Genomic DNA, 23,595 nt, shown 5'->3' with positions numbered 1-23,595 from the left:
GCGTCTCTGGGATCTGTTACAGTGTGTTTACAATATTGTGTGATTTTAACAAATGTGAAATTACATTCAGTGTAGAATTCAGTTTTCCATAAATCTATACATTTAATTAAAAAAAATAAAAAAAATAAAAGTTTATATGTCAGCTTGAAAGTGTGATATTCAGTCTAAACTCACGCTCCTGCGTACGGTTTGATCTACTGTACGAATATTCTTAAGATCTGAGAAGGTCGAATTTTTGACATGAAACAGTTTCAGGTGAAAAATTTGACCTTCTCCGATTTTCCTAAATTGAGGGTTTGTGGGTTATTTGGGACGAAACACACACAGAAGTGCACTTTGTCCTATTGTTGAATATTTTCAGTGTATGATTGTTGTAAGTGATTATAAAGAGTTATAAAACCTCGTAATTACAAAGAATAGATTGTGTGCTTCATTTAAGAGGTTTATTAATGAATATTTTTTGAAAGAAACACCTGAAGATGTAAAATGCAGGTTTTCACATCACTGTATTGAGTCCACTGATCTCCCTGTTCACCCACGACTGTGCTCCTCTACATAACTCAAACATCTTCATCAAGTATGCAGATGACACCACCGTGGTCGGCCAGATCAGCAACGAGGACGGGGAAGAGATCTGAAGCCTGACAGCGTGATGTGCCACCAACAACCTGACCTTCAACTCCTCGAAGACTAAAGAGCTCACTGTGGAATTTCGGAAATCCAACAGCAGGAGACATCTACCAGTCATCATCGAGAGCATCCTGATCACCATCACCTTCACCATCACCATCACCTTACTGAACTCTACACTACACCATGAGATCACTGTATAAACACTGTGTATAAACACTGTGTATAAACACTGTGTATAAACACTCTGTATAAACACTGTGTATAAACACTGTGTATAACATCTGTATAAACACTGTGTATAAACTGTGTATAAACACTGTGTATAACATCTGTATAAACACTCTGTATAAACACTGTGTATAACATCTGTATAAACACTGTGTATAAACTGTGTATAAACACTGTGTATAACATCTGTATAAACACTCTGTATAAACACTGTGTATAACATCTGTATAAACACTGTGTATAAACACTGTGTATAAACACTGTGTATAACATCTGTATAAACACTCTGTATAAACACTGTGTATAACATCTGTATAAACACTGTGTATAACATCTGTATAAACACTGTGTATAACATCTGTATAAACACTGTATAACATCTGTATAAACTGTGTATAAACACTGTATAACATCTGTATAAACACTGTGTATAACATCTGTATAAACTGTGTATAAACACTGTGTAAACACTGAATAAACTCTGTGTATAACATCTGTATAAACACTGTGTATAAACACTGTATAAACACTGTGTATAAACACTGTGTATAACATCTGTATAAACACTGTATAAACACTGTGTATAACATCTGTATAAACACTGTATAAACACTGTGTATAACATCTGTATAAACACTGTATAAACACTGTGTATAACATCTGTATAAACACTGTATAAACTGTGTATAACATCTGTATAAACACTGTGTATAAACACTGTATAAACACTGTGTATAACATCTGTATAAACACTGTATAATTACAGATAAATGTGCATACTGTATTTTTATACTCCTCTACACACACTGTACCTCACACACCTGCACTATATATATATTTATATAATTTATATAGTGTACTTGATTATCAACGTTTACACATTTTTCACTGGCAGAGTCGTGATATTTATTTGCTGTACATACATTTACACACACACACACACACACACACACACACACACACACACACACACACACTGATATATTACATGTTGTACATATACATATTTATTATTTGCACTTCTGGTTGATGCTAAAATGCATTTTGTTGTTGTGTACCTGTACTATACAAGGAGAAAGTTCTTTCCATCCATCCATCTGTTGATATCTCTATGATCCACTCTGATCTACTCACAGCAGCTCGTTCGTGTGTTTTAGTTTATAAACACATTACTGATGTGAGCCGGAGCAGTGGCCTGTTTTGATTCGTTCATCTTGTCCAGACCGAAGAGCAGGTCCAGCTGAGAGATGGGCCTCAGACACACACTGTCCACCATCCTACACACACACACACACACACACACACACACACACACACACACAGAGAAAAAGTAAATAAAAAAATAAATAAACCTGTTTATACTTCTACATATCAGAGTCTGAAAATAACCAGAATATTTACTGCTGATTTCATTCACACACACACACACACACACACACACACACACACACACACACACACACACACACACAGAAAGAGGAGTGAATGATCCGTACTCCTCTTCATCTTCATCCTGTTGGAGGTGCAGCTGCTGTGTGATTTGTTTTATCTGCTGCTTGCGTATAAAATCTCGGACTCGGTACAGAGCAGCGTCACGACACAACTCCCTCAGATCACTTCCTGAGAACCCCTCCGTCTGCTCAGCGATCTCCAGCAGGTTCACCAGCTTACTCAGCTACAGCACACACACACACACACACACACACACACACACACACACACACACACACACACACACACCATTTTTTATGAGTTTTTATACGACTCATTTTCAGACACTACATTTCTCTCTAACACTATATAACCAAAAGTATGTGGACAGCTGAGCATAAGATTTGGATGTGTTCAGTCTGGAATGATGTGAATAAACAAGTGAATAAACACGTGAATAAACACGTGAATAAACACGTCTCCCGTCAGTAAATCATAAAGAAATATTCACGTTTTCTCCTGACAGGATGAGGTGAAGAATCTCCTTCCTCTGACTCGTATTCTGCAAACAGGAAACAGTATTAATTATTCTTTTACATCCGTCTCTCCGTCCTGTCTATCTGTCCATCCTTCCTCTCATTCTCGCCATCCCATCTCTCCATCTGTCTGTCCTGCCTCTCTATCTCTCCCTCCCTCCGTCCCATCTCTCTATCTCTCCATCCCGTCTCTCTCTCTCTCTCCATCCCGTCTCTCTCTCTCTCTCTCTCTCCATCCCTTCTCTCTATCTCTCTGTCCTGTCTCTCCGTCCTGTCTCTATCTCTCCATCCCATCTCTCACTCTCTCCATCCCTTCTCTCTCTCTCTCTCCATCCGTCTCTCTCTCTCTCTCCATCCTTCTCTCTATCTCTGTCCTGTCTCTCCATCCTGCCTCTCTCTCTCTCCATCCTCTCTCTCTCTCTCTCCATCCGTCTCTCTCTCTCTCTCTCTCCATCCCATCTCTCACTCTCTCCATCCCTTCTCTCTCTCTGTCCTGTCTCTCCATCTCTTCATCCCATCTCTATCTCCCCATCCCGTCTCTCTCTCTCTCTCTCTCTCTCTCTCTCTCCTCCAGCTGAGTATTAATGGTTTATATGTGAATAATTAAAATAAACCCTTACAGGAAGTCCCACGTGGAAGGTTGCAGGCATCCGGCGCCGGATCGCTGCGTCCATGTCCTGCGGTCTGTTAGTGGCCCCCATCACCATCACCTTCAACACACACACACACACACACACACACACACGCACACACACACACACACACACACGAGACTGATTAACACCTTCAAACAACTAATTGTACATACATGTCCCAGAGTAAACACCTGGACAGATGTTTAGAAATGATATTGTAAACGTCACACTGCACCAGATGATTAAGATAAAAAATACAAATAAATAAAAAACATCGTCTGGATTCTACATCAGACTGTCTGATAGCGTCTGTCTCCGTGTCCGATCATCTGATGAAGTTCATGTTACAGATCGGGGAAGAACCTCATATGGCTGGGGAAGTAAAGTATGCGGGGTGTGTGTGTGTGTGTGTGTGTGTGTGTGTGTGTGTGTGTGTGTGTGAACCTGAGTATCAGAGCTGGTCTCCAGTCCGTCCCACAGGCTCATAAACTGGGCCTTCATTATCGCTGTGGTCTCGTGATCCAAACTTGAGCGACTTCTTAGAAACGAGTCTGAACACAAGAGACGATTTCATTCATTAAACTTTAAATGATTTGAACATCAGATGAGTTAAAGTCATGATCGATGAGATGTTCACTCACCTATCTCATCGATGAAGACGATGCAGGGCTGCAGTTTAACAGCCAGTGAGAAGACAGCAGCAGTGAGCTTCTCTGATTCTCCGTACCACTTGTCGGTCAGGGTGGAGGCCTGCAGGTTGATGAACCTACAGCCTGAGGCTCTGGCTGCTGCCTTAGCGATTAAAGTTTTCCCACAGCCAGGTGGACCATATAACAACACACCTGAGGAGAAGAGAGACAGTGTGTGTGTGTGTGTGTGTGTGTGTGTGTGTGTGTGTGTGTGTGAGAGAGAGAGATTTGTACCTCTGGGTGGCTGGAAAAGTTTGGATCCACGGAACAGATGACGTTTTTGAAAAGGCAGGATGACGGTGTCTTGCAGTTCAGTGATGATGTCATCAAGACCTGCAACATCTCTCCATGTCACCTTTAATAATAAACATACATATAACACACTGTTCACTACAACATACATCACACACACACACACACACACACACACACACACACACACACAGACACAGACACACACAGACACACACACACGTGCACAGACATCGTGTGTTCCATCATAACATGAGATAAGATGAAGATACCTTCATACTGTGAGGATGGACCAGGTGAGCAGCAATATTCATCTCATACTCATTCAGACTCACTCCCTCCACCCCGATCCTCCTCATCATCTGCTGAGCCTGAGAGCGAGAGAGATAGAGAAGAACAGATTACCACCACAAGCATTCACCATTAAACTCTCCCTGCTCTGGTCAAATCACCAAACACCATCAAACACCCTCAATGCTCACCAAACCACTTCACAACCACACCATTCCAGATCAAAACCAAACCCAACTTTATCTGAAAACATTCAAATAATCTAAACCTCTTAAAACTGCAGCAAAGTTCTTCAAAGCTCAATCAGACCTCATTCAAGCGTGCAAAACCCTACCAAACCTAATCAAAACCCATCAAACCTCTCAGAACCCCATCAAAACCCATCAAACCTCTCAGAACCCCATCAAAACCCACCAAACCTCTCAGAACCCCATAAAACCCACCAAACCTCTCAGAACCCCATCAAAACCCACCAAACCTCTCAGAACCCCATCAAAACCCATCAAACCTCTCAGAACCCCATCAAAACCCATCAAACCTCTCAGAACCCCATCAAAACCCACCAAACCTCTCAGAACCCCATCAAAACCCATCAAACCTCTCAGAACCCCATCAAAACCCATCAAACCTCACAGAACCCCATAAAACCCATCAAACCTCTCAGAACCCCATAAAAACCCATCAAACCTTACAGAACCCCATCAAACCCCATGAAACCTCACAGAAGCCCCCAGTAAAGAAGATGAGAAGGTATCACCCTCTTCTTAGCATCTGATTTTTGCTTCTGCGTCGGGTCCAGAGCCTCCACCACCCATCTGATGCTGTAGTACGTTGCTGCTCCAAAGATGGTGAGTCTTAGCAACATCCCCACCACCTCGTTACAGCTCAGGGGCCGCAGCAGGGCGTGTCGGGGGTCCATCACATCACGTGTCCCCGCCCACACATCCGACTAATACCGGAACTGAGAGATCAAAGGCACCCATTATTATCATCAACAACAACAACAACAACAACAACAACAACAACAACAACAACAATAATAATAATAACAACAACAACAACAACAACAACAATAATAATAATAATAATAATGATGATATTTTAGCGTCAGTTAAAAAGCAGAAACACAGAATTTATTTTAAATGTAATAATTCTATTATTTTTCCAGTTTAAAACGCAGCCTGTGATTTAATTCCCACCTCTGCTCCGGCAAGAGCAGCTTGAGAGCAGATAGCGACATACACCAGAGAACGGGTGGGAAAAAGAGATCCATTTACTAACGCTTTGTCCAGACTGTAACATTGTCTGTCAGCGAAATTATCATGTAAATCAACGTAAATATGAGTGATTAATATTTTCATAACGACATTAAACACAACGTGCTGTGATCATTCTAAAAATTATAAAGTCACATCTTACGATTTCAAAGCATCACACTGCGACTTCCGCTTCTTGTGCTACAACATAAATACTCCGGGTAAAATAAATGCTCCACTCCGGAACCAATCACAGTGTGATTTCACCACAAACACATTATTATTTATACAATTTTAAAATCTTCTTCTTCTTTCAGCTTCTCCCATTAGGGGGCGCCACAGCGGATCATCCGTCTTCATCCCCCCTGTCCTCTACATCTGCCTCTTTCACACCAACTACCTGCATGTCTTCCCTCACCACATCCATAAACCTCCTCCTTGGTCTTCCTCTTTTCCTCCTTCCTGGTGTCTCCATCCTCAGCATTCTCCTCCTGATATACCCCATGTCCCTCCTCTGCACATGTCCTAACTGTATTTACACAATTTTAAAATATACTGATTAAAACAGGGGAAGACCTTCTGCAAATGACTGAAGAGAAAGTTCTAAAGAAAAGTGTTCCTTCATACTGCATCAGATCTCACTGCATGACCTTAACCCTCTGTCTGATGGAGGAGAAGCTGAAGAGAATAATCCACAGAATCATTTTTGCACCAGTAACTCTCACTACTGAACTATTCACCTTCTCTCTTTTATACACGTGTTGTAGTTCTCACACATGACCACACGAGGGCAATCCTGCTGCATCACATTCAACACAGGATCCCTTCAGTGTTAGATTCATTACACACACACACACACACACACACACACACACACACACACACACACACACACACACACACACACATTGTTTGATTATTGTGCAGAAATGTAGGAACATCATCAACTACAACAAAAACGAAAAACCTGTAGGTCATCTTGTTTTCTGTGAAGGAACAGATGTGGGGTGTGTTTACGTCCTCCAGAAGTATCCGAGACCTCACAGCACAAATACTTTCACCTTCAAAATAAAAAAATACATACCAACAACCATTTAAACACCGCAGACGTAAACACAGCGGTTATATTTTTAAGATAAGATGTTTAAGAAAGATTATTAGAAGCACAGCGGTGGGTTTAGTGGTTAAGGCATTGGACTTTGGATTGGAAGGTCACCAAGCTGCCGCTGCTGGGCCCTTGAGTGAGGCCCTTAACCCTTTACTGCTCAGTTGTAAGTAACTCTGGATAACATCCTGTGTGTTTAATCTCTTCTACACCACAGCACTTTTATTGTTCAAATATATTTCCTTTATTCCAGATGGTCCACGAACCTTCTGCTATGAAACTTGTGTGACGTAACACGAGAGAAGTTTAGAGAAGCAGATGCATGTGCAGTATTATTAGTCAGGCAGAATAATCCAGAAGCAAAGTCATAATCCAGATTCAGGTAAAGGTCAGGTGATGTACGAACAAAATCCAGTGGGGCGAAACCGAGACACAAAAACTGGGACAAACCAAATAGAGGGGGATGAGTTCACAGAAGAGTGTGTGTGTGTGTGTGTGTGTGTGTGTGTGTGTTTTATACAGAGTGTGTATTCTGTAGGGTTCTTTTTACCCTGACAGCTCCTGCCACGTTCCTGCTGATGGCTACATAAATGATTTTGGTCTGAAGCTCTGTGGATTTGCGGATGGATATGAAGGATGAAACATGTATAATATAAGTGCAGTTTCCTCCTCAGTCCAGCCAGTGGGTAACGTGTTTATGTAACTGCTGTGGAAGGAGTCTCCAGTGTCAGAGGTACAGCGAGTCTTTTATTATGTTTGAGACACATGAAGGTTCGTTTTGTTTAGTTAAAAGGCAGTAATGTGACAGTGAGTGAGTGAAAGAAAGTCGTGTCTTACTGAAGAACTTTGTAAGACTGAGACCAGGAGAGAATGATCACACTTTCATCATGATGTCTACAGGAGAAAGGGGTTTAAGCTTCTTTGAAGTTTCTCATTGCAAATATGACTAAAGGACTTCCAATTTTTATGATCTTGAAGAGAGAGAGAGAGAGAGAGAGAGAGAGAGAGAGAGAGAGAGAGAATAAATAGAGGGAAGAAGTGTTTATAGCTGCTAGAAGGAAGGTGAGAACAGGCAGGACCAGGGTTTAATCTGAGCTCCTCCTGATAGACACAGGGTTCAGTCCCACTGGAAAAAAGGTGTGAATGCTTTTCTCTCATTCCAGATTGTCACTTTTCACTTCTCCCTCTAATGTTTTTTCTTACAGATATTCAGGATTTTAAATGAATCAGCCAACGTCTGGAAAAAAACAAACCCTTTGCCTCATGCTGACAGCAGAAAGCGTCATCTATCAAAAAAGAACAGAAGCTTCAATAATGTGCTTTAAAAAAAGAACAAGGAGGACGTCTGAAACACAAAAGACAGGGAGAGTGGAGGACTGGAGGACCTCAGAGGCTCAGCTGACTGTATCGCTCATAAAAAACCCATCAATCCTCATCCTGGAGTCTTTGTGATTTCTAATAAAGGAGTTTAACGGCGTGAGTGCGGCACTGAGATCTGCTCTGCCAAGGACCTTGAAGTTCAGAGTGAGTTAAGGACACAAACACTCGTCTCGTTCCAGCCTCCATTCATCATGCTGACAGATTTCTCCTGGTGGAAATAAATGGATAAACAGGACATTAAATGAAGGATGTGTGGGTGGAGCTGAGCACAAACCCAAACCCAAACCCATCTTCTTACACATGATGGATCAATAACACACTTCAGTCGTCCAGCGTATAAATCTTTAGACTGAATGGTTTGGACGGTGGTGGTTACGACTTTCTCCTTGTGCTTCCTGACTGATTGGTCTTTAGATTTGTGTTTTGTTTCTTGTCACCACTTGTATTATGAGACATTACCTGCAGCCCAATCAGGTTTCACAAAGAGTTCAGCTCCACTGAGAGGGGACATCCTTAGATGCCATCAAAGGCATGTTTGTTCTCTCAGGGGACAGCTTCAAGAGCATAGGGGAGATACCAGGAGACATGTGTTATATGAGGAGAGCTCGACAGGACTGTAGAAGAGAACACTAGGAATTGGCAGGTCCACCTTTGGTACTCTGATGAAAGCAAGGTGAGCACGTGTGACAGACGTGAAATAGTCTGGAGATACCGCAGCGAACATGCTGCACACAACATCGTCTGGCATGAGCGATTTGGTGACAGGTCACTGATAATGTGAGGAGAAATATCCTTAAAGAAGGTCACACAGACCTCCACATGCTAGTGAACAAAACCTATACTGCTGTTAGGTTCCAGGATGCAGTCCTCAGAGTAATGTGAGACCCGACGCTGGTGCAATGGTTCATCTGGGTGTGTCCATGTCCCAGCCTCATGTAGCCATAATGTGTAGGCAGTTTCTGGGTCTTAAACACATTGATGTCCTTGGTTGGTTGATTGGTTCTCACCTTCCCCAGACCTGAATCCAAATGAAAGATCTGAAGTAGCACCAGAGACTATCCAGGAGCTCACTGATACCCTGATCTGGTAGGAGATCCTATAAGACACCATCCACCATCTCATCAGAAGCATGATGTCAGGAGTGCATACAGGCATCTTATTTGATTTACTTGTGACCTCTCGAGTCGAGGTTTATAGATTTAACCCGTCCCTGTTGGTCTGTTACCATGGCAACGAATAGACACAGAGAATCCGTGACAAGCGAGAGGTTGCTTCCTGTCTCTCAGTGAGAAAGGAAGCGAACAGGCTGGTACTTTGTTCCTGACAGCCTGCTGTTACTCGCCTCAGCCTTCGTCTCGTCGGCTGTGCCGCTGTTCCAGGGAGCAATTTAACTCACTCACGAGGGACCTGGGCTGCAATTTCCTTCCCCACGTGTCTGACTAAAAGAGGCAACTTTTGTTGGAGAAGGATGTTGGATTGCGATGTGCGTTTTGTCATCACAAATCCTGCGTCTTTTTTCCATATAATAACATCGGCCCCAACATCACTTCTTCTTATGGAGAAAAGACATTATATACAACCTTCACCTCTAAACTCTGGATCCTGATTGGTCAGAAGGTGTTGATTAATTCGCTGAAACAGCGGCTCTGACAGCAACACAGGTTCATATCAACACAATCGTTATTAGTTCTATAGCAACAGCTCGTTCACAGGGACGTGTACAGCGCACGTGCAATACAAACAAACAAATACACCGATCAGACATAACATAACGACCACCTGCCTGATGCTGATTGGTCTGCAGCTACGCAGCACTTTTTATAGATACTGACCACTGCAGACCAGGAACATCCCACAAGAGCTGCAGTTTTGGAGATGCTCTGACCCAGACGTCTAGACGTCACAATTTGCTCAAATCCCTACGCCCATTTTTCCTGCATCAACTTTGAGGACAAAATGTTCACCAACAGGTGCCATGATGAAGAGAACATCAGTGTGATTCACTTCACCGCTCATTCTGATTATTTTACAGTAGCAGCAGGAACCTCTTTTATCAAAATAATAAAAAAGACTGATAGATTGTAATGAAAAGTGATACGGCTCATGTTTTCGGGCAGTGATGCGACACTGTCGTTATTTTTCTCCCTGTTCGTCTTCTCCAGGGTGGAAACGATCAGAAAAGCTTCGCTCCATGGAGCATGTGCCGTTATCGATTAGCGCTCATGTTTCAGCCAAATCGATCTCCATCGGCCCAGTGGCCATTTTTCTCATTATGTTTCATTTCAGGAGAGAAAGAGAGACAGATGATCCTTACACGCTCCTGAAGGGCGGTGAGAGCCATCAAAGTGAAATATGACATAAATAAATAAACAAATAAACAAACCATAGTTTTATTAGCTGTTTCTATCAAACAAGAAGTTGGTAAACATACCGTCTGCCATGTCACCAGTCTCTTGCTTTAGATTCCTTCTGCAGTTCATGAAGCTTACAAGTGATGGATTCTGATGGCTTTCAAACCTATGAACATTTTGATAAATGTTATATATCAAACATGTTCCAGTGTTGGACACCCAGAGAGTGAAATCATATCCATACAACTGCTCTTTCAATTTGATCACCATACATATATTTTCAAAAGTATATGGACACCTGATTGCTTTTAACTTCTTTTTTAACATCTCAATCCACATTTAGTCTCCTGCTGCTGTGATAATGAGATCCACTCTGAAGATGTTCCACCAGATTTTGTGAGGATTTATTTAGAGGGGGTTAGTAAAGTCAGGTGAGGAGGCCTGGGGTGCAGTCAGCGTTCACAAGCATCCGAAAGGTGTTCAAGATCTCTATAGCTGGAGGTCTTCTGCTCCAACACCATGGAAAGCAGATCTTCATGGAGCTGTATTTGTGCTGGAACAGGTTTGGATCTCCTAGTTTAAGTAAATGGAAGATTTCACGCTACCACATCCAAAAACATCTTATACAGTTGTGTCTTCAACTTGGTTGGAACAGTTTGGTGAAGAAACAGATCTGGATGGTAGGTAGGGTGTCCCAATGTTCTTGGAAATATAGTTTATAAAGAAGATGAGATCATTGCTTTTAGAAGTGATCAGTAATAAAACCCTCTTGTTCATTTTCAGATGAGATGAAAGCCAGGACTGAAGTCTGATATTGAGGAATTTTCAGCAGAACTGACAGAAGATCTGTATTGGGAAGGATTCAGGACGTGACCCTGCAGCTCTCAGGAGAACACACTCACCTCACATGCCCTGTTCCCTGCTCAGAGCTTCTGCTCAGGAGAAAATGAGTATTGACTTTCCGGTCTCACGAGAGCACTGGAGTGGGACTTCACTATTACTCAGGAAGAGGGCACATGTGTCCCGCCGCAGATCGCTCAGGGTCGAGGAGAAATGAAGCTGTGAACGAGAACACGATCCTGACGTACGGAGGGAAGGATGAAGAGATTGGATTCTGTTTCTGTAATTACAGGAAGGTGTACAGTCAGCAGTAAAGGAAGGTACGAGGGTGGGTTTGAGTACACAGGGTTTACTTTTGACCGTCACGGCTCTCGTCACTCTGCTGTGCTTCTGATCAAACTCCATCACCGTTAAATTCCATCCTGATCCAAACTGATACAACCACACGCAGTGAAGACGATGTGACGTGTGTCTTATTCAGGACCGACTTTTACTGAGACAAAATCAGAACTGTAGCACCCACATCATTCACACCAGACTCAGAGAGAAGAGGGGATCGTGATTGGGTGGAAGTTCACATGTAAATAGGGATTTGTGATTGGCTGTATTAGAACAAAGCCGTAGAACAACACAGGATTGACAGGTTTGTGTGTGTGTGTGTGTGTGTGTGTGTGTATGAATAGGTGTGTGTGCGTGTGTGTGTATGTGTATGCGTGTGTGTGTGTGTTTGTGTGCGTGTGCGTGTGTGTGTGTGTGTGTGTGTGTGTGTGTTTGTGTGTGTGTGTTTGTGTATGTGTATGCGTGTGTCTGTGTGTTTGTGCGTGTGTATGTGTGTGTGTGTGTATGTATTTGTGTGTGTGTGTGTGTGTGTGTGAGAGTGTATTTGTGTGTATGTGTGTGTGTGTGTGAGTGTATTTGTGTGTATAGGTGTGTGTGTGTGTGTGTGTGTGTGTGTGTGTGTGTGTGTGTGTGTGTGTGTGTGTGTGTGTGTGTGTGTATGTATGTGTATGTATAGGTGTGTGTGTGTGTGTGTGTGTATGTATAGGTGTGTGTGTGTGTGTGTGTGTGTGTGTGTGTGTGTGTGTGTGTGTGTGTGTAGTTATGAGCACGGTGTGCACTCAGTTTAAACTATAATAAGGTTCTTAATCTTTAATGAGGTTTCTGAACATCTGAAAATGTTCCTGAGCTTCTAAAAAGGTTTCCAGTTATTTCTGATACAGTGTTTGGAAGATTAATGTGTCACGATCTGTTCACTACCTTCTGAAACATCATGTTGTGTTTGTAGTTGATTTTACTGTATAAAGGTACTTTTAATTAAAGAATGATAAGAACTTGATGAAAGATTGAGGTTGTTTGCAGGAGCACTGTTTCCCGAGCGAACGGTGAAAAACCGAATCTGCAGCATCGCACAATTTGTCACAATCACACAGAGTGCATTAGAAGATAAAGTCTGTATGGAGCAGCTGCTGGAATCGATGACCTCGCTGCAGCTCCTTCTGTTCTACACCTGCTGCCTTTAATGATTTATCAATGCTGTGCTATTAATCTTCCACTGTCCTTTATTTATTACAGTAATAATAATAAGCTCTCGCCACATTCCACACGACACTCACATCCTTCTGACTCCATACCATGTTTACCACGTGCTCATGTGTTCAAATCCCAGGAGAGCCACTGAATTTCATCCTACATTTCTTAAAAGTGTCCTATGGAAGTTTTCTTGATTTCATGCATAGCCCCGCCCCTTTCCTGATCTGTGTACTAATCAGAAGTGTACACTATATGGTCAAAGTACTGGGACACCTGACCTTTTCAGCCATATGTTCCTCTTCCCCAAACTGTTGGAGCACAGATTTGGAGGTACACAATTTGTAGAGGAAAATGACTGTGGTAAATGTTAAACATATGTGTGTATGTGTGAAATGTTCTACATGTTAATCATGACCCCTAATCATCTTATCTGGTTTAATGTAAACACAATGGAACTATAAAGGAGCAGTAGAGAAGAGAATAACAGGAGAACCATCATTTCCCTTCTTCACATCAAAGACAGCGCTGGTTTATTTTGGTCGTTGCTTCCAGACGCGTCTGTTACAACTGTCATGTCTCATGATGCAGAAAGAACCTTAACTGATTGGATGACCTTGGCAGAACTCATTTGCATATTTCCCAGTGGGATTTTTATGGTTTTGGCAGTGTGACATTCTCTCAGTCAGCTAAAGCATAAAAATCTTCTTAAATGTTCCCACACACACACACACGCACGCACTCACACACACACACACGCACGCATGCTCACACACACGCACACACACACACGCACACACGCACGCACGCATGCTCACACACACACACACACGCACGCATGCTCACACACACACGCACACACACGCACACACACACAAGCGTGTGATTGAACATTACTGGTGTATTCACTGTATGGTCAGTTCACTGCTCTTGACTCATTCTGGAACGTCTTAAACAGGTGTGTAAAGTTCTGTAGATTTCACCTTAGTTAACATTATGGATAACTAACAATGTACCAGAAAGTCAGATGAGTCACGTGACCCGGTTCTGTAAAGATCCTCACCATGAAGAAGTTACAGCTCTTTCACTCTGCTATCCAGAATCATCTCCTGGATGGTATCAGGGCACACACACACACACACACACACACACACACACAAGCACAGATGTTTGTATAATCAGGAGTTTTACCACTTCAGAAATGTTGAGTTTTGACAGAACACATCCAATTTACGCATCGCTTTATAAACAACCGCAGGTTTTAATACGTGTGTAATCCTTGTACAAGCCTGATCTCGTTTCATTTCAGGTTCTAAAACTCTTCCCAAACGTTAAAAAACTTTATACAGGCTGAAATATCTCTTTACACATTCAAAATATCTTACAGGTTCATGTTCCTTTTATTGTAATGATCACAGTCAGAAAAAACAACAACAAAAAAAACGCTTGAACCGGTGAACTCTGTGGCATCCATGTCTGAAGATCTGAAATGGACCACGTCTTAAATGAGATGAAACGTGTTGAGATGAACGACAGAAAGCATCATTTAAAGGCAGTAAACGAGTGCACGTTCTATAGCTACCTTTCAGACGTGGCGATACACTCGCATACTGCTGTCTCATTAATCTCCAATCATCATCAACAGCTGATCAACACCAGAAGAATAAACCACCACACGTGTCCACCCCGTCACGCACCCACACACTTATTGCTCTAGTGTGATGACGTGAATAAAAAGCCTGGGCCGACTCGTGACCAGGTGGACACGTGAGGAGCGATATTGCAGGGGAAATAACATCTTGGAGCTTCGTAGACTTTGAATAACGATAGAAGGTCGTATCACACGGTGTTTAGACCCCAGGGACGCCACGTTTATACATTTTAGGATGTATGTTTATTTAATTACATTTAATGTTGTAATTATTATCTTTATTTTTTATGAACAATGTGAGGACTTCAGAACGCTGTAATAATAACCTCCACTCTTCTGGGAAGATGTTCCACTAGATTTTGGAGTGTGCTTGTGGAGATTTGTGCTCCTTCAGCCACACAGGCGTTATTAAAGGTTCCAGGGGTAAATATTTCAAGTGTGAAAAGCCCATAAACACTCTCCTCCACCCTGGATGATGATGATGATGATGATGATGATAATGGTGATGGTGATGGTGATGGTGTGAACATGCTGGTGTGGACATAACTGCATCTTACTGAGTGGTTTAAAATATAAAAATCTCATAAGTATGTTTCCTGCTGATGTAGTGAACTATCATCTATTTTATGACAGAAATGTTGTGAGTTTCTGTAAGCGGTGCCTCTGTATTATTGGCTCCTATGGGAAAAGTGATGATATGTGATATGGCATAGATGCATTTGATTGGATAAAACACGTCAGCTTCTTGGCTTACACTGAGGCTAGGAGGCTAAATTAGCTAAAGAGTAATACGCATAAGCCTCTGATTTAGCCATGGTGCTAACTGCATAGCTACGTCACGGCTCTGCTGAGCAAAACTAAAGCACTCTAAAGAGCAGCTCTGATTTACTGCATCTGGGGTTTGAAGGAATAAACGAAGGAATGAATAAAAGAATGAACAGATGAATGAAACATGGAACAAGAGAATACACTCTTTGTTTATCCAATATATGAAATATACACTTCAAAAGTATATGGACACCCGACTTCAATATTTGCCTTCACTTGAACTAGGAGACTCAAACCTGCTCCAGCAGGACACAAAGCCAAGTCCCTGAAGATCTGCCATGGGTTAGAGTGGAAAATCGCCTGCTGTAGACCTCTGACTTAACCCTATTAAACATCACCTACATCACTACCTGACTTTACTGACACCCTTGTGGCTCAATGAATTTCCACAAAATCTAGTGGATCATCTTCCCAGAAGAATGGAGCTCATTATAACAGCTAATTAAGACTCAATTATGAAATGGGCACATGTTCAAAAACACATACTAATCTTATGCTTGGGGGTCAACAAACTTTTGACCAGAGAGTGTATCTGAAATGCAGGAAGGAAACTGAATGGCGCATTGATGCAGAATGTGAAATGTTTTAGACTTTCGCAGGTTTTCACATATGTGGGTTTAGCTGGTGATGAGGATGATTTTTACACTCCGCTTGCTGTTATTTCAATAGATGTAGTGTGTGTGTGTGTGTGTGTGTGTGTGTGTGTGTGTGTGTGTGTTATTGTTTATGAATGTAGGCTAGTGTTATAGAGTTTGTGTGTTTTCTCAGAATAAAATCAGAATTCATTTGTTTTATTGTGCACTTTAGTCCTTCACAGGTGTAAAGGAGCCTTGTAGCGTTACCCTGCATTCATACAAGCTCATAGTGATTACAGGTCATCAAATTACTGCATGAAGTGGCCAGGTAATGATTATTGGCCAGGCTGATTATTGGTTTGTTTTTGTGTTAGTTGTTCTGATATTAAGTTTGACTATAAACCATAACGATCATTTCATCAAAGTCACGATGTTTTGGTTGTTTGTATAAAATGCCAATCACAAAAGCAGGAAAATAAACGACTGTGGTTTTTCTGCTGTTTCTGAGTGACCCAAAGGCCAATTCAGCCCGAATGTTATTTACTTTATTTACTTTTATTCCGTGTGTTTGGACATTGTGTGAATTTACAGACAGGAAGTCCGATCCTGACAGGAAGTGAAATGTAAAGGGTAGAGATTAATAACTGGATCGTGTTAGCGACTCGGATCTCTGAATCTCCCTCGGCAAAATGACCCAATCTTTATTCATTTGAGCAGAATAAATTGAACCGTCACATAATTAAGAGTTGAATTCCCTCAGCATGTCTACTTCCGCACATCTGAACATATTCTGAAGGATTTTGACTGAGTGATATGTTAATTTTGTGTAGGCTGTGCACACCAGTCATGATTCACTTCTAGTGTTGAAACCGCAGTACATTCTGATTGGTTCATCTTTCGTGAATCACTGCTGTTACAAACAAATAATGATGTCCATGTGCAGCCAAAACAAAACGAACAAATCACTCTCAGAGACGGACTCACTGTTCCCAGGTCATATAATCACTATACCACAGATTTATTTGCACCACGGACCAGTCACAGGTGGGAGGGATGTGTACGAGGTGATATCAAAAACGTTTAGTACTTTATTTATCTTCATTTTCACACTTTCACCTTTAAAATAGTCGCCTTGTACAGCAATACAGCGCCTCCCAGTGTTCTTCTGGATCGTGTCCTGAAAATCTACTTTTCTTCTGCGATTTGTGCTGCATCTCTTTAACGCTGTCAAAACACGACTTTTGAGTCGAGGCTTCTTCTTTGCTACAGGTCCAATCACTTTTAAAGTATGTTGAATGATGAAATCACAGACGTGGTCAGAAGAGCACCAGTCGCACGGCTCCTGATGTACACAGGACCATGTCTTTTGGCACACTGACTTACGAAGGTCGGTGCTCCCTGTGACTGTACGTGCAGCCTGGTGACGCCATTTGTCGGCATGTTACAAAACCCGTCTCAAATCTTTTTGATACCACCTCGTATTCGATATAATACACTATTATAGGATTTAACTATTAATTTAATAGTTTTTAACATATAATGAAGATGTAACTGAACTCACTGTAGAATCAGTGGGAGCTTCAAGTATCGATGCATAGAATAAAACTGCGACTGAAACAAGTGCAGGAAATCGTGGGCATCTTTTAGCATATGCGAAAATCAAGAAAAATGTAAATAAAATGTAAATGAATATGTTTTAATGCTTCCTCTGGGTCTGGTACCAGTCCGTGACCTGGATTATCGTTTTCATGTTCATTTGCATTGATTTTCATTTTTGTTCAAATTGAATGAATCGTTCACTAGTGGAGAAGAACTCGGACTCCTGCACACCTGTAGAATTGGTCCAAAGAACTGACTAAAGCTCATCGTGTAGACAGGTGATGATCCTATAATAATGATAACACAAATAACGGTGTTGTGTGCAGAATTGAGGCTCTGGGTCACACACTCACACCAAACATGGCCTTGTTGTGAACTAGTGTGAACGCAGGGTTCCTGCCAGTTAATGAGCATTCGAACAGAGCTGGTTAGTGCGTTTTTGTGCTTTGTGTGTGTGTGTGTGTGTGTGTGTGTGTGTGTGTGTGTGTGTTAGCTGCTTAGCATTTATGATTTAAGTGTATCTTAGCTGGTGTTGTGATGTCACATGACATCTTACCAGACAGCTGATGAAGTGATGAAACAAGATTCATAAGCTGGTGAGGAGACGATGGTGAGAAGCACATAGAGAAGCGAAGATGGGGAAAAAAGATGGAGAAGAGATGACAGAGGAAAAGTTGGATAACGGATGATGTAGTAAAGAAGATAATAAAGGCAGAGACTAGAAGATGAAGAGGAGATATTGGAGTGGGAAAATGGATAAAAGATGACGGATGAAGATGAAGTTAACAAGTTGAAGAAAAGATGATGGGGAGGAGAAGAAAAGCTGGAGATGTTGAGAACAGCAGTAGAGAGCTTTGAAAAGCCTGGACGAGTTTTACGTATCCGTACTGTTGTAAATGTTGTGTGTTGGCGTGCACAAGTCTGTAGCAGTAAATCATCAAATCATGAAGTCCAGCAGCAGTCTGTTTGGAATCACACAATGTGCGTTCCTCCAGAAGTTCCTCGTCCAGGATGAACTCCTAAATATGATTGTTTATTTATGTCTTTAATGTCTCGCCTGATGTGGAGTCCGGGCCTAGCATGTACATGTACACACACACACACACACACACACACACACACACACACACACACGGCTATAAGCAGGCCAAGCTCCGAGGCATCAGTGCGTCACACAGACGGGGAGGAGACAGTGGGAGTTCTCCAGCTCCCTCAGTGTCTGGGGTGTTTAATCCAGTTCCGAATCATCCACTTCTGTCCCGAGCATCGCTGCATAACCAACCGCAGCCCAAAACTGGCTTCCTTCGACATCTCCACTTCCAGACAGCGGCCGGTGTCTCTGTTTATGATTGGACCATTCTAAAAATAAACAAATAAATAAATAATCAGTGCCAAAATATTTATTTGTTTTCTATTTGGTCTGTTTCTATCTTTCTCTGTATCAATCGCTCTGTCTGTATTTCTGTCTGCCTTTGTTTCTGTCTGTCTGAACGTGTGTTTGTCTGTGTATCCGTCTGTGTGGCAGTGTTTCTGTCTGTCTGTATATCTGTGTTATATTTCATGATCGGATCGTTCTGAAAGAAAAACAATAAAGAGTGTCAAAAGATTTCTCAGTTTCTGTCTGTTGATTAGTTTGTCTGTCTTTCTGTCTCTATTTCTGCACTTCTGTCTGTGTTTCTGTTTGTGTGTCTATCTGTCTGCATTTCTGTCTGTCTGTCTGTCTGCATTTCTGTGTGTCTACCTGTCTGTTTGTCTCTGTCTGTGCTTCTGTCTGCATTTTTGTGTTTCTGTTTGCATTTCTGGATGATATATAAAACACGTTTTTACAATATAATAATATTTTAAAAGAGAATATATACAATATAGTACATTGTTTTATGTTTAATATGATTAGCTGTCCTGGATTTCCATCATAAATTGTTTAATTGTTGCTTCTTGTTAGAATATTCTTCTGTTAAACTTCTGAATAAATGAAATATTTTTAACGTGCAGTGCTTCATGACACGACTCTGCTACATATTGTGACGTGTATCATATACTAAAGAAAGTACGTTGAAGGGACTGTGAAGAGTAAATAATTCATGGTACCTGTGTGAAATCCCAGAGTCTCTGTGAGGATCGTGACACAGCATCACATTTCTTTAAGCTTGGCGTTCGGCCCCGCCCATCATCAATCAGACATTTAGTATCTGGTAAAAACGTGGTGGAACCCAGGGGTCCTAACTGCAGCAGGCCCTCTGTAGAGTACCGTGCTAACTGGAAAAAGAACATTGGAAAAAATCGAATGTTTGAACTTTTAACTGCAGTAAAAAAAAACACACACACACACACACACACACACACACACACACACACACACACACACACACACACACACAAAGCAATATAATTTTGTGTTAGGCGAATTCTTTCACAAAAATAAAAAAACAGATCAGAATGAGTGAGTGTTCCACTGTGCCACAGCTCCTGAAGCCTCCGTGCTCTGAGCTCTTCAGATTCTTTACTGAATTGAATAAACCATTATTAAACCCTCAAGGAGGCAATTAGTGGCTGCACATATCGATTCTCATCACAGAAACAGCAGAAAAAATACGACATCCATCACATGAACAACCATCTAGTGGACACTCACATCCTGTAAAGTGCTGAGAGAGAATCGGGAGATTTCATAAGGTAATGGGAAGAATATTTATCAGGCCAAGCAGGTGAGAGCTCATTGGGGAAGAGAAAACAATCAGCATTTTGAGGTCTTTTTCTACAATCGTCTCATTAAGCCTGAGTTTATATTTTCCTGTTTTTTATGTTGAATTATTTTATAGCTCTTTAAAGAGTCTGATTTTGTCCTTCATCTGATTTCTCCTGGAATGATTATGCAGATATACACGTCTCCCAGATGCCCCAGCGGTCTCTCACACATCCATAGGGGCTCCCTGATACCCCCAAATTATATACAATATCTGATAAGTCCATTTTTTGTGAGAGAGAGAAAGAGTTCTCCGTTTGTTCTCTTTTTCCAGGACTTGCAATACTTTACAATGAGAAGTAAAATGTTTCTCCTGTCACCGTGCCTCTGTATGGATCATTTAAGTCCACAGTTCTACTGATAAATGGGTCTGTTCTTACTTTGTTTAATACACTAAATAATATCCTATGGCCTCCTGATACCCTTCTTCTCATCTATATTCTACTGATTTATTAATAAATAATTAATTATTTAAATAAATAAATAAATAAATAAATAAATAAATATGTATTTCTTCTTCTTCACACTGCTCCTATTAGCGGGCCGCCACAGCAGATCATCGGTCTTCATACTACTCTGTCCTCTACATCTGCCTCTTTCAAACCAAATTCACTTTTGTCTTTATTTTATAGTTTTGACCGTAAAACTGTTGATAAATTATCGGGTCTTATTTGCTAATATAAGTCTTCCACCTGTCAGTTAGATCCTCTCCCCACGCACTCGGTAGAAACCTGCTTATCTTCTCTAGTAACTGATATAATACACTCTTCTCTCACCTCCGGTGTGGTTCCATCATCTTTTAAAGTTACTGTAATAACTCCAAGAATTAAGACTTTGGGCACTGATCCTAAAACATTTAGCCAATTTTGCTTAGTTTCCAAATGACCTTTCTCTCAAAAATGTTGGAAAAGGTTGTTGTAGGTTAAGAGTCTGAATATTGTCCTTAATAGCACATTGTCTTTTGAAAAGCATGTGAACAATATTACTCGGTTTCTGTGTACCTCCTGTGCACCCTCATACCTTTCTGACTTGTTTCACACCTACACCCCAAAGTGCACGTTTAGATCTTCTTCATCTGTTTCCCTCCACTGTACCTTCTGTTTGTTTATTCACTATGGGGTTAGGGCATTTAGCTGCTGCTCCTCATCTCTGAAATTCTCTTCTGCAATCTATACAAGTAAAAAAAAAGGGTCTGTCTGACCACTTTTAAATCATGAAAGGCACCTTTAAATAAAATGTGTCATTATGATTATTATTATGATTATTATTATTATTATTATTATTAAATCCCAGCACCACTAAGCAGTCAGTCTGGGCCCTTGAGCAAGGTCCCTAACCCTCACCTGCTCATGTGTATAAATAAGAATAGTGAAAGTCGCTCTGGACACGGGCATCTACCTAATGTTAAAAAAGTTCATGTTGTGTACTGGAGAAACCAGTTGACCCAGATCCTGCTGTAATATCTCACATTTTCTATTTATACATTGATCCAGGTTTTGTCGAAGCAGTGCTTCTCTCTTACATATTTCCACACTGATATCTGCGAGTCCATTACTGTAGTGCGCTCAATAATTCAGCTGAAAGACAATACAGCTCTTGAGATCAGGTGACGCTCTGTGGGAAATGTAGCTCATCCTGTTGTTCTGTGTAGAGAAAGAAACGATCGCTCAAAGCTAATCGACGTAAACGCTGAAACAAAACGTGGCCGTGGGGAATCGATTAACGTTGACATCCGTCTACTAACACGTGTGTTCAGGTTTGAGAGGTTCAGGTGAAGGTAACGCATGCATGGGATTAAACTGAATCATCCTTTTCTCTCTGACCTCTAATGACCTCTAAATCGCTGTTTATTACACTACTACCAGCTTTATTTTTCTTCCTCTTGTCTCTGCACACGTTTAATAGGCAGAAGAAGTTGAGATAAAGGTTCCGCATTCATTTTAACCGGAAACAATTGCAACTTGGATCTAAAGTTGTAAGTGGAGAACTGAAGAAACATGGGACCACGTTACAGGAGATGAGCACATTCATGAAAACTGTAAGTACATACTGTAGACACGCCTTAGCTTTTTCTTTAATCTCTTCTTTACTTGCCTTTATATGAAGCGTGTGTGTGTGTGTGTGTGTGTGTGTGTGTGTGTGTGTGTGTATGTGTGGGAGAGAGAGAGAGAGAGAGAGAGAGAGAGATGAAATAAAACTGTATCATGTAACACAGGTCTTTATTGTAATGTAATGTGCTACAAAGGGAGTACAGTTCAGATGGAGTGTTTCCCCCCCAAGGACAGGATTACACCTCTATTAGTGTAAGAGAGAGAGAGAGCGAGAGAAAGACAGATATATGCATACATACACTGTTTGGCTAAAAGTATTGGGACACCTGACTCACATGTGGTTCTTCACCAAACTGTTACATAAATTGGAGACACACAAATGTATCAGACGTCTTTGGATTTAGCGGAGTGAAATACTCAGTTGAACTAGGAGACCCAAACCTGTTCCAACTCCTGTACACAAAGCAGCTCTATGAAGATCTGCTTTATATGTTTTGGAGTGGAAGATCTCCTGCTATAGAGCTTTGACCTTAACTTTAGCCCAGGTCTCCTCACCTCACCTACATCAGTACCTGCCTTCATTAACACCCTGTGGCTGAATTAATCTCCACAAATCTCTACAAAATCTAGTGGAACATCTTCCCAGAAGAGTGGAGCATATAGCAACCCTATACTCAGTTGTCCACAAACACATAGATAGATAGATAGATAGATAGATAGACAGACAGACAGACAGACAGACAGACAGACAGACAGACAGACAGACAGACAGATAGATAGATAGATAGATAGATAGATAGATAGATAGATAGATCAGAGAAAATACTAGAAAGAAATGAGAGAAACAGAAAGGTGGAAACAGGCAGACAGACAGATAAACATACAATGAAAGACAGAGTGATATAGGGAGAGACACACAGACAGCCAGGAACTAAATTAAACAGAGAGACAGACAGAGTAAAAGACAGAAATAGAGACAGGCAAAAAGAGAAGG

The 23,595-nt window shown here is 41.3% G+C and overlaps 3 protein-coding genes across 7 annotated transcripts in view; 1 reads left to right on the top strand and 2 right to left on the bottom strand.

Annotated features, from left to right (window-relative positions):
• The window catches only part of osbp2b (oxysterol binding protein 2b), a 65,184-nt gene extending 52,592 nt beyond the window's left edge, over window positions 1-12,592 (top strand). The window contains exon 16 of the transcript XR_006924685.1: window positions 12,555-12,592. The gene's annotated coding sequence lies outside the window, so the exon portion shown is untranslated. The remainder of the gene's footprint in view (window positions 1-12,554) is intronic.
• On the bottom strand, window positions 1,657-6,647 carry atad1a (ATPase family AAA domain containing 1a). 5 transcript variants are annotated; one of them, XR_006924686.1, is made up of 11 exons: window positions 6,115-6,277; window positions 5,453-5,656; window positions 4,677-4,775; window positions 4,387-4,507; window positions 4,105-4,305; window positions 3,908-4,014; window positions 3,449-3,538; window positions 2,804-2,854; window positions 2,358-2,536; window positions 1,920-2,138; window positions 1,657-1,774 (listed from the first exon to the last, which is right to left on the bottom strand). XR_006924686.1 is itself a non-coding variant. In XM_046841549.1 (11 exons), exons 3-11 carry the CDS (start codon window positions 5,612-5,614, stop codon window positions 2,015-2,017), a joined length of 1,134 nt encoding a protein of 377 aa, XP_046697505.1. In that variant the 5' UTR covers window positions 5,615-5,656; window positions 5,895-5,914; window positions 6,115-6,278; the 3' UTR covers window positions 1,850-2,014. The 5 variants fall into 5 exon arrangements, 4 of the variants coding, with proteins under 4 accessions (XP_046697507.1, XP_046697505.1, XP_046697506.1 ...); XM_046841549.1 differs by lacking the exon at window positions 1,657-1,774 and adding an exon at window positions 5,895-5,914 and having other exon boundaries at window positions 1,850-2,138; window positions 6,115-6,278; XM_046841551.1 differs by lacking the exon at window positions 1,657-1,774 and having other exon boundaries at window positions 1,849-2,126; window positions 6,115-6,283.
• A 1,939-nt stretch (window positions 12,593-14,531) lies between the features above and the next one.
• galnt9 (polypeptide N-acetylgalactosaminyltransferase 9) overlaps window positions 14,532-23,595 on the bottom strand; it is a 60,839-nt gene continuing 51,775 nt past the window's right edge. The window contains exons 10-11 of the mRNA XM_046842037.1: window positions 19,896-20,063; window positions 14,532-19,166 (exon numbers count right to left, since the gene is read on the bottom strand). Of these exons, the coding sequence (XP_046697993.1) occupies window positions 19,020-19,166; window positions 19,896-20,063 (315 nt within the window). The 3' untranslated portion in view covers window positions 14,532-19,019. The remainder of the gene's footprint in view (window positions 19,167-19,895; window positions 20,064-23,595) is intronic.

This window comes from Silurus meridionalis, chromosome 27 (assembly GCF_014805685.1).
Source record: "Silurus meridionalis isolate SWU-2019-XX chromosome 27, ASM1480568v1, whole genome shotgun sequence".
Lineage (NCBI taxonomy): Eukaryota > Metazoa > Chordata > Actinopteri > Siluriformes > Siluridae > Silurus > Silurus meridionalis.
This window is presented reverse-complemented; position numbering and strand designations above follow the sequence as displayed.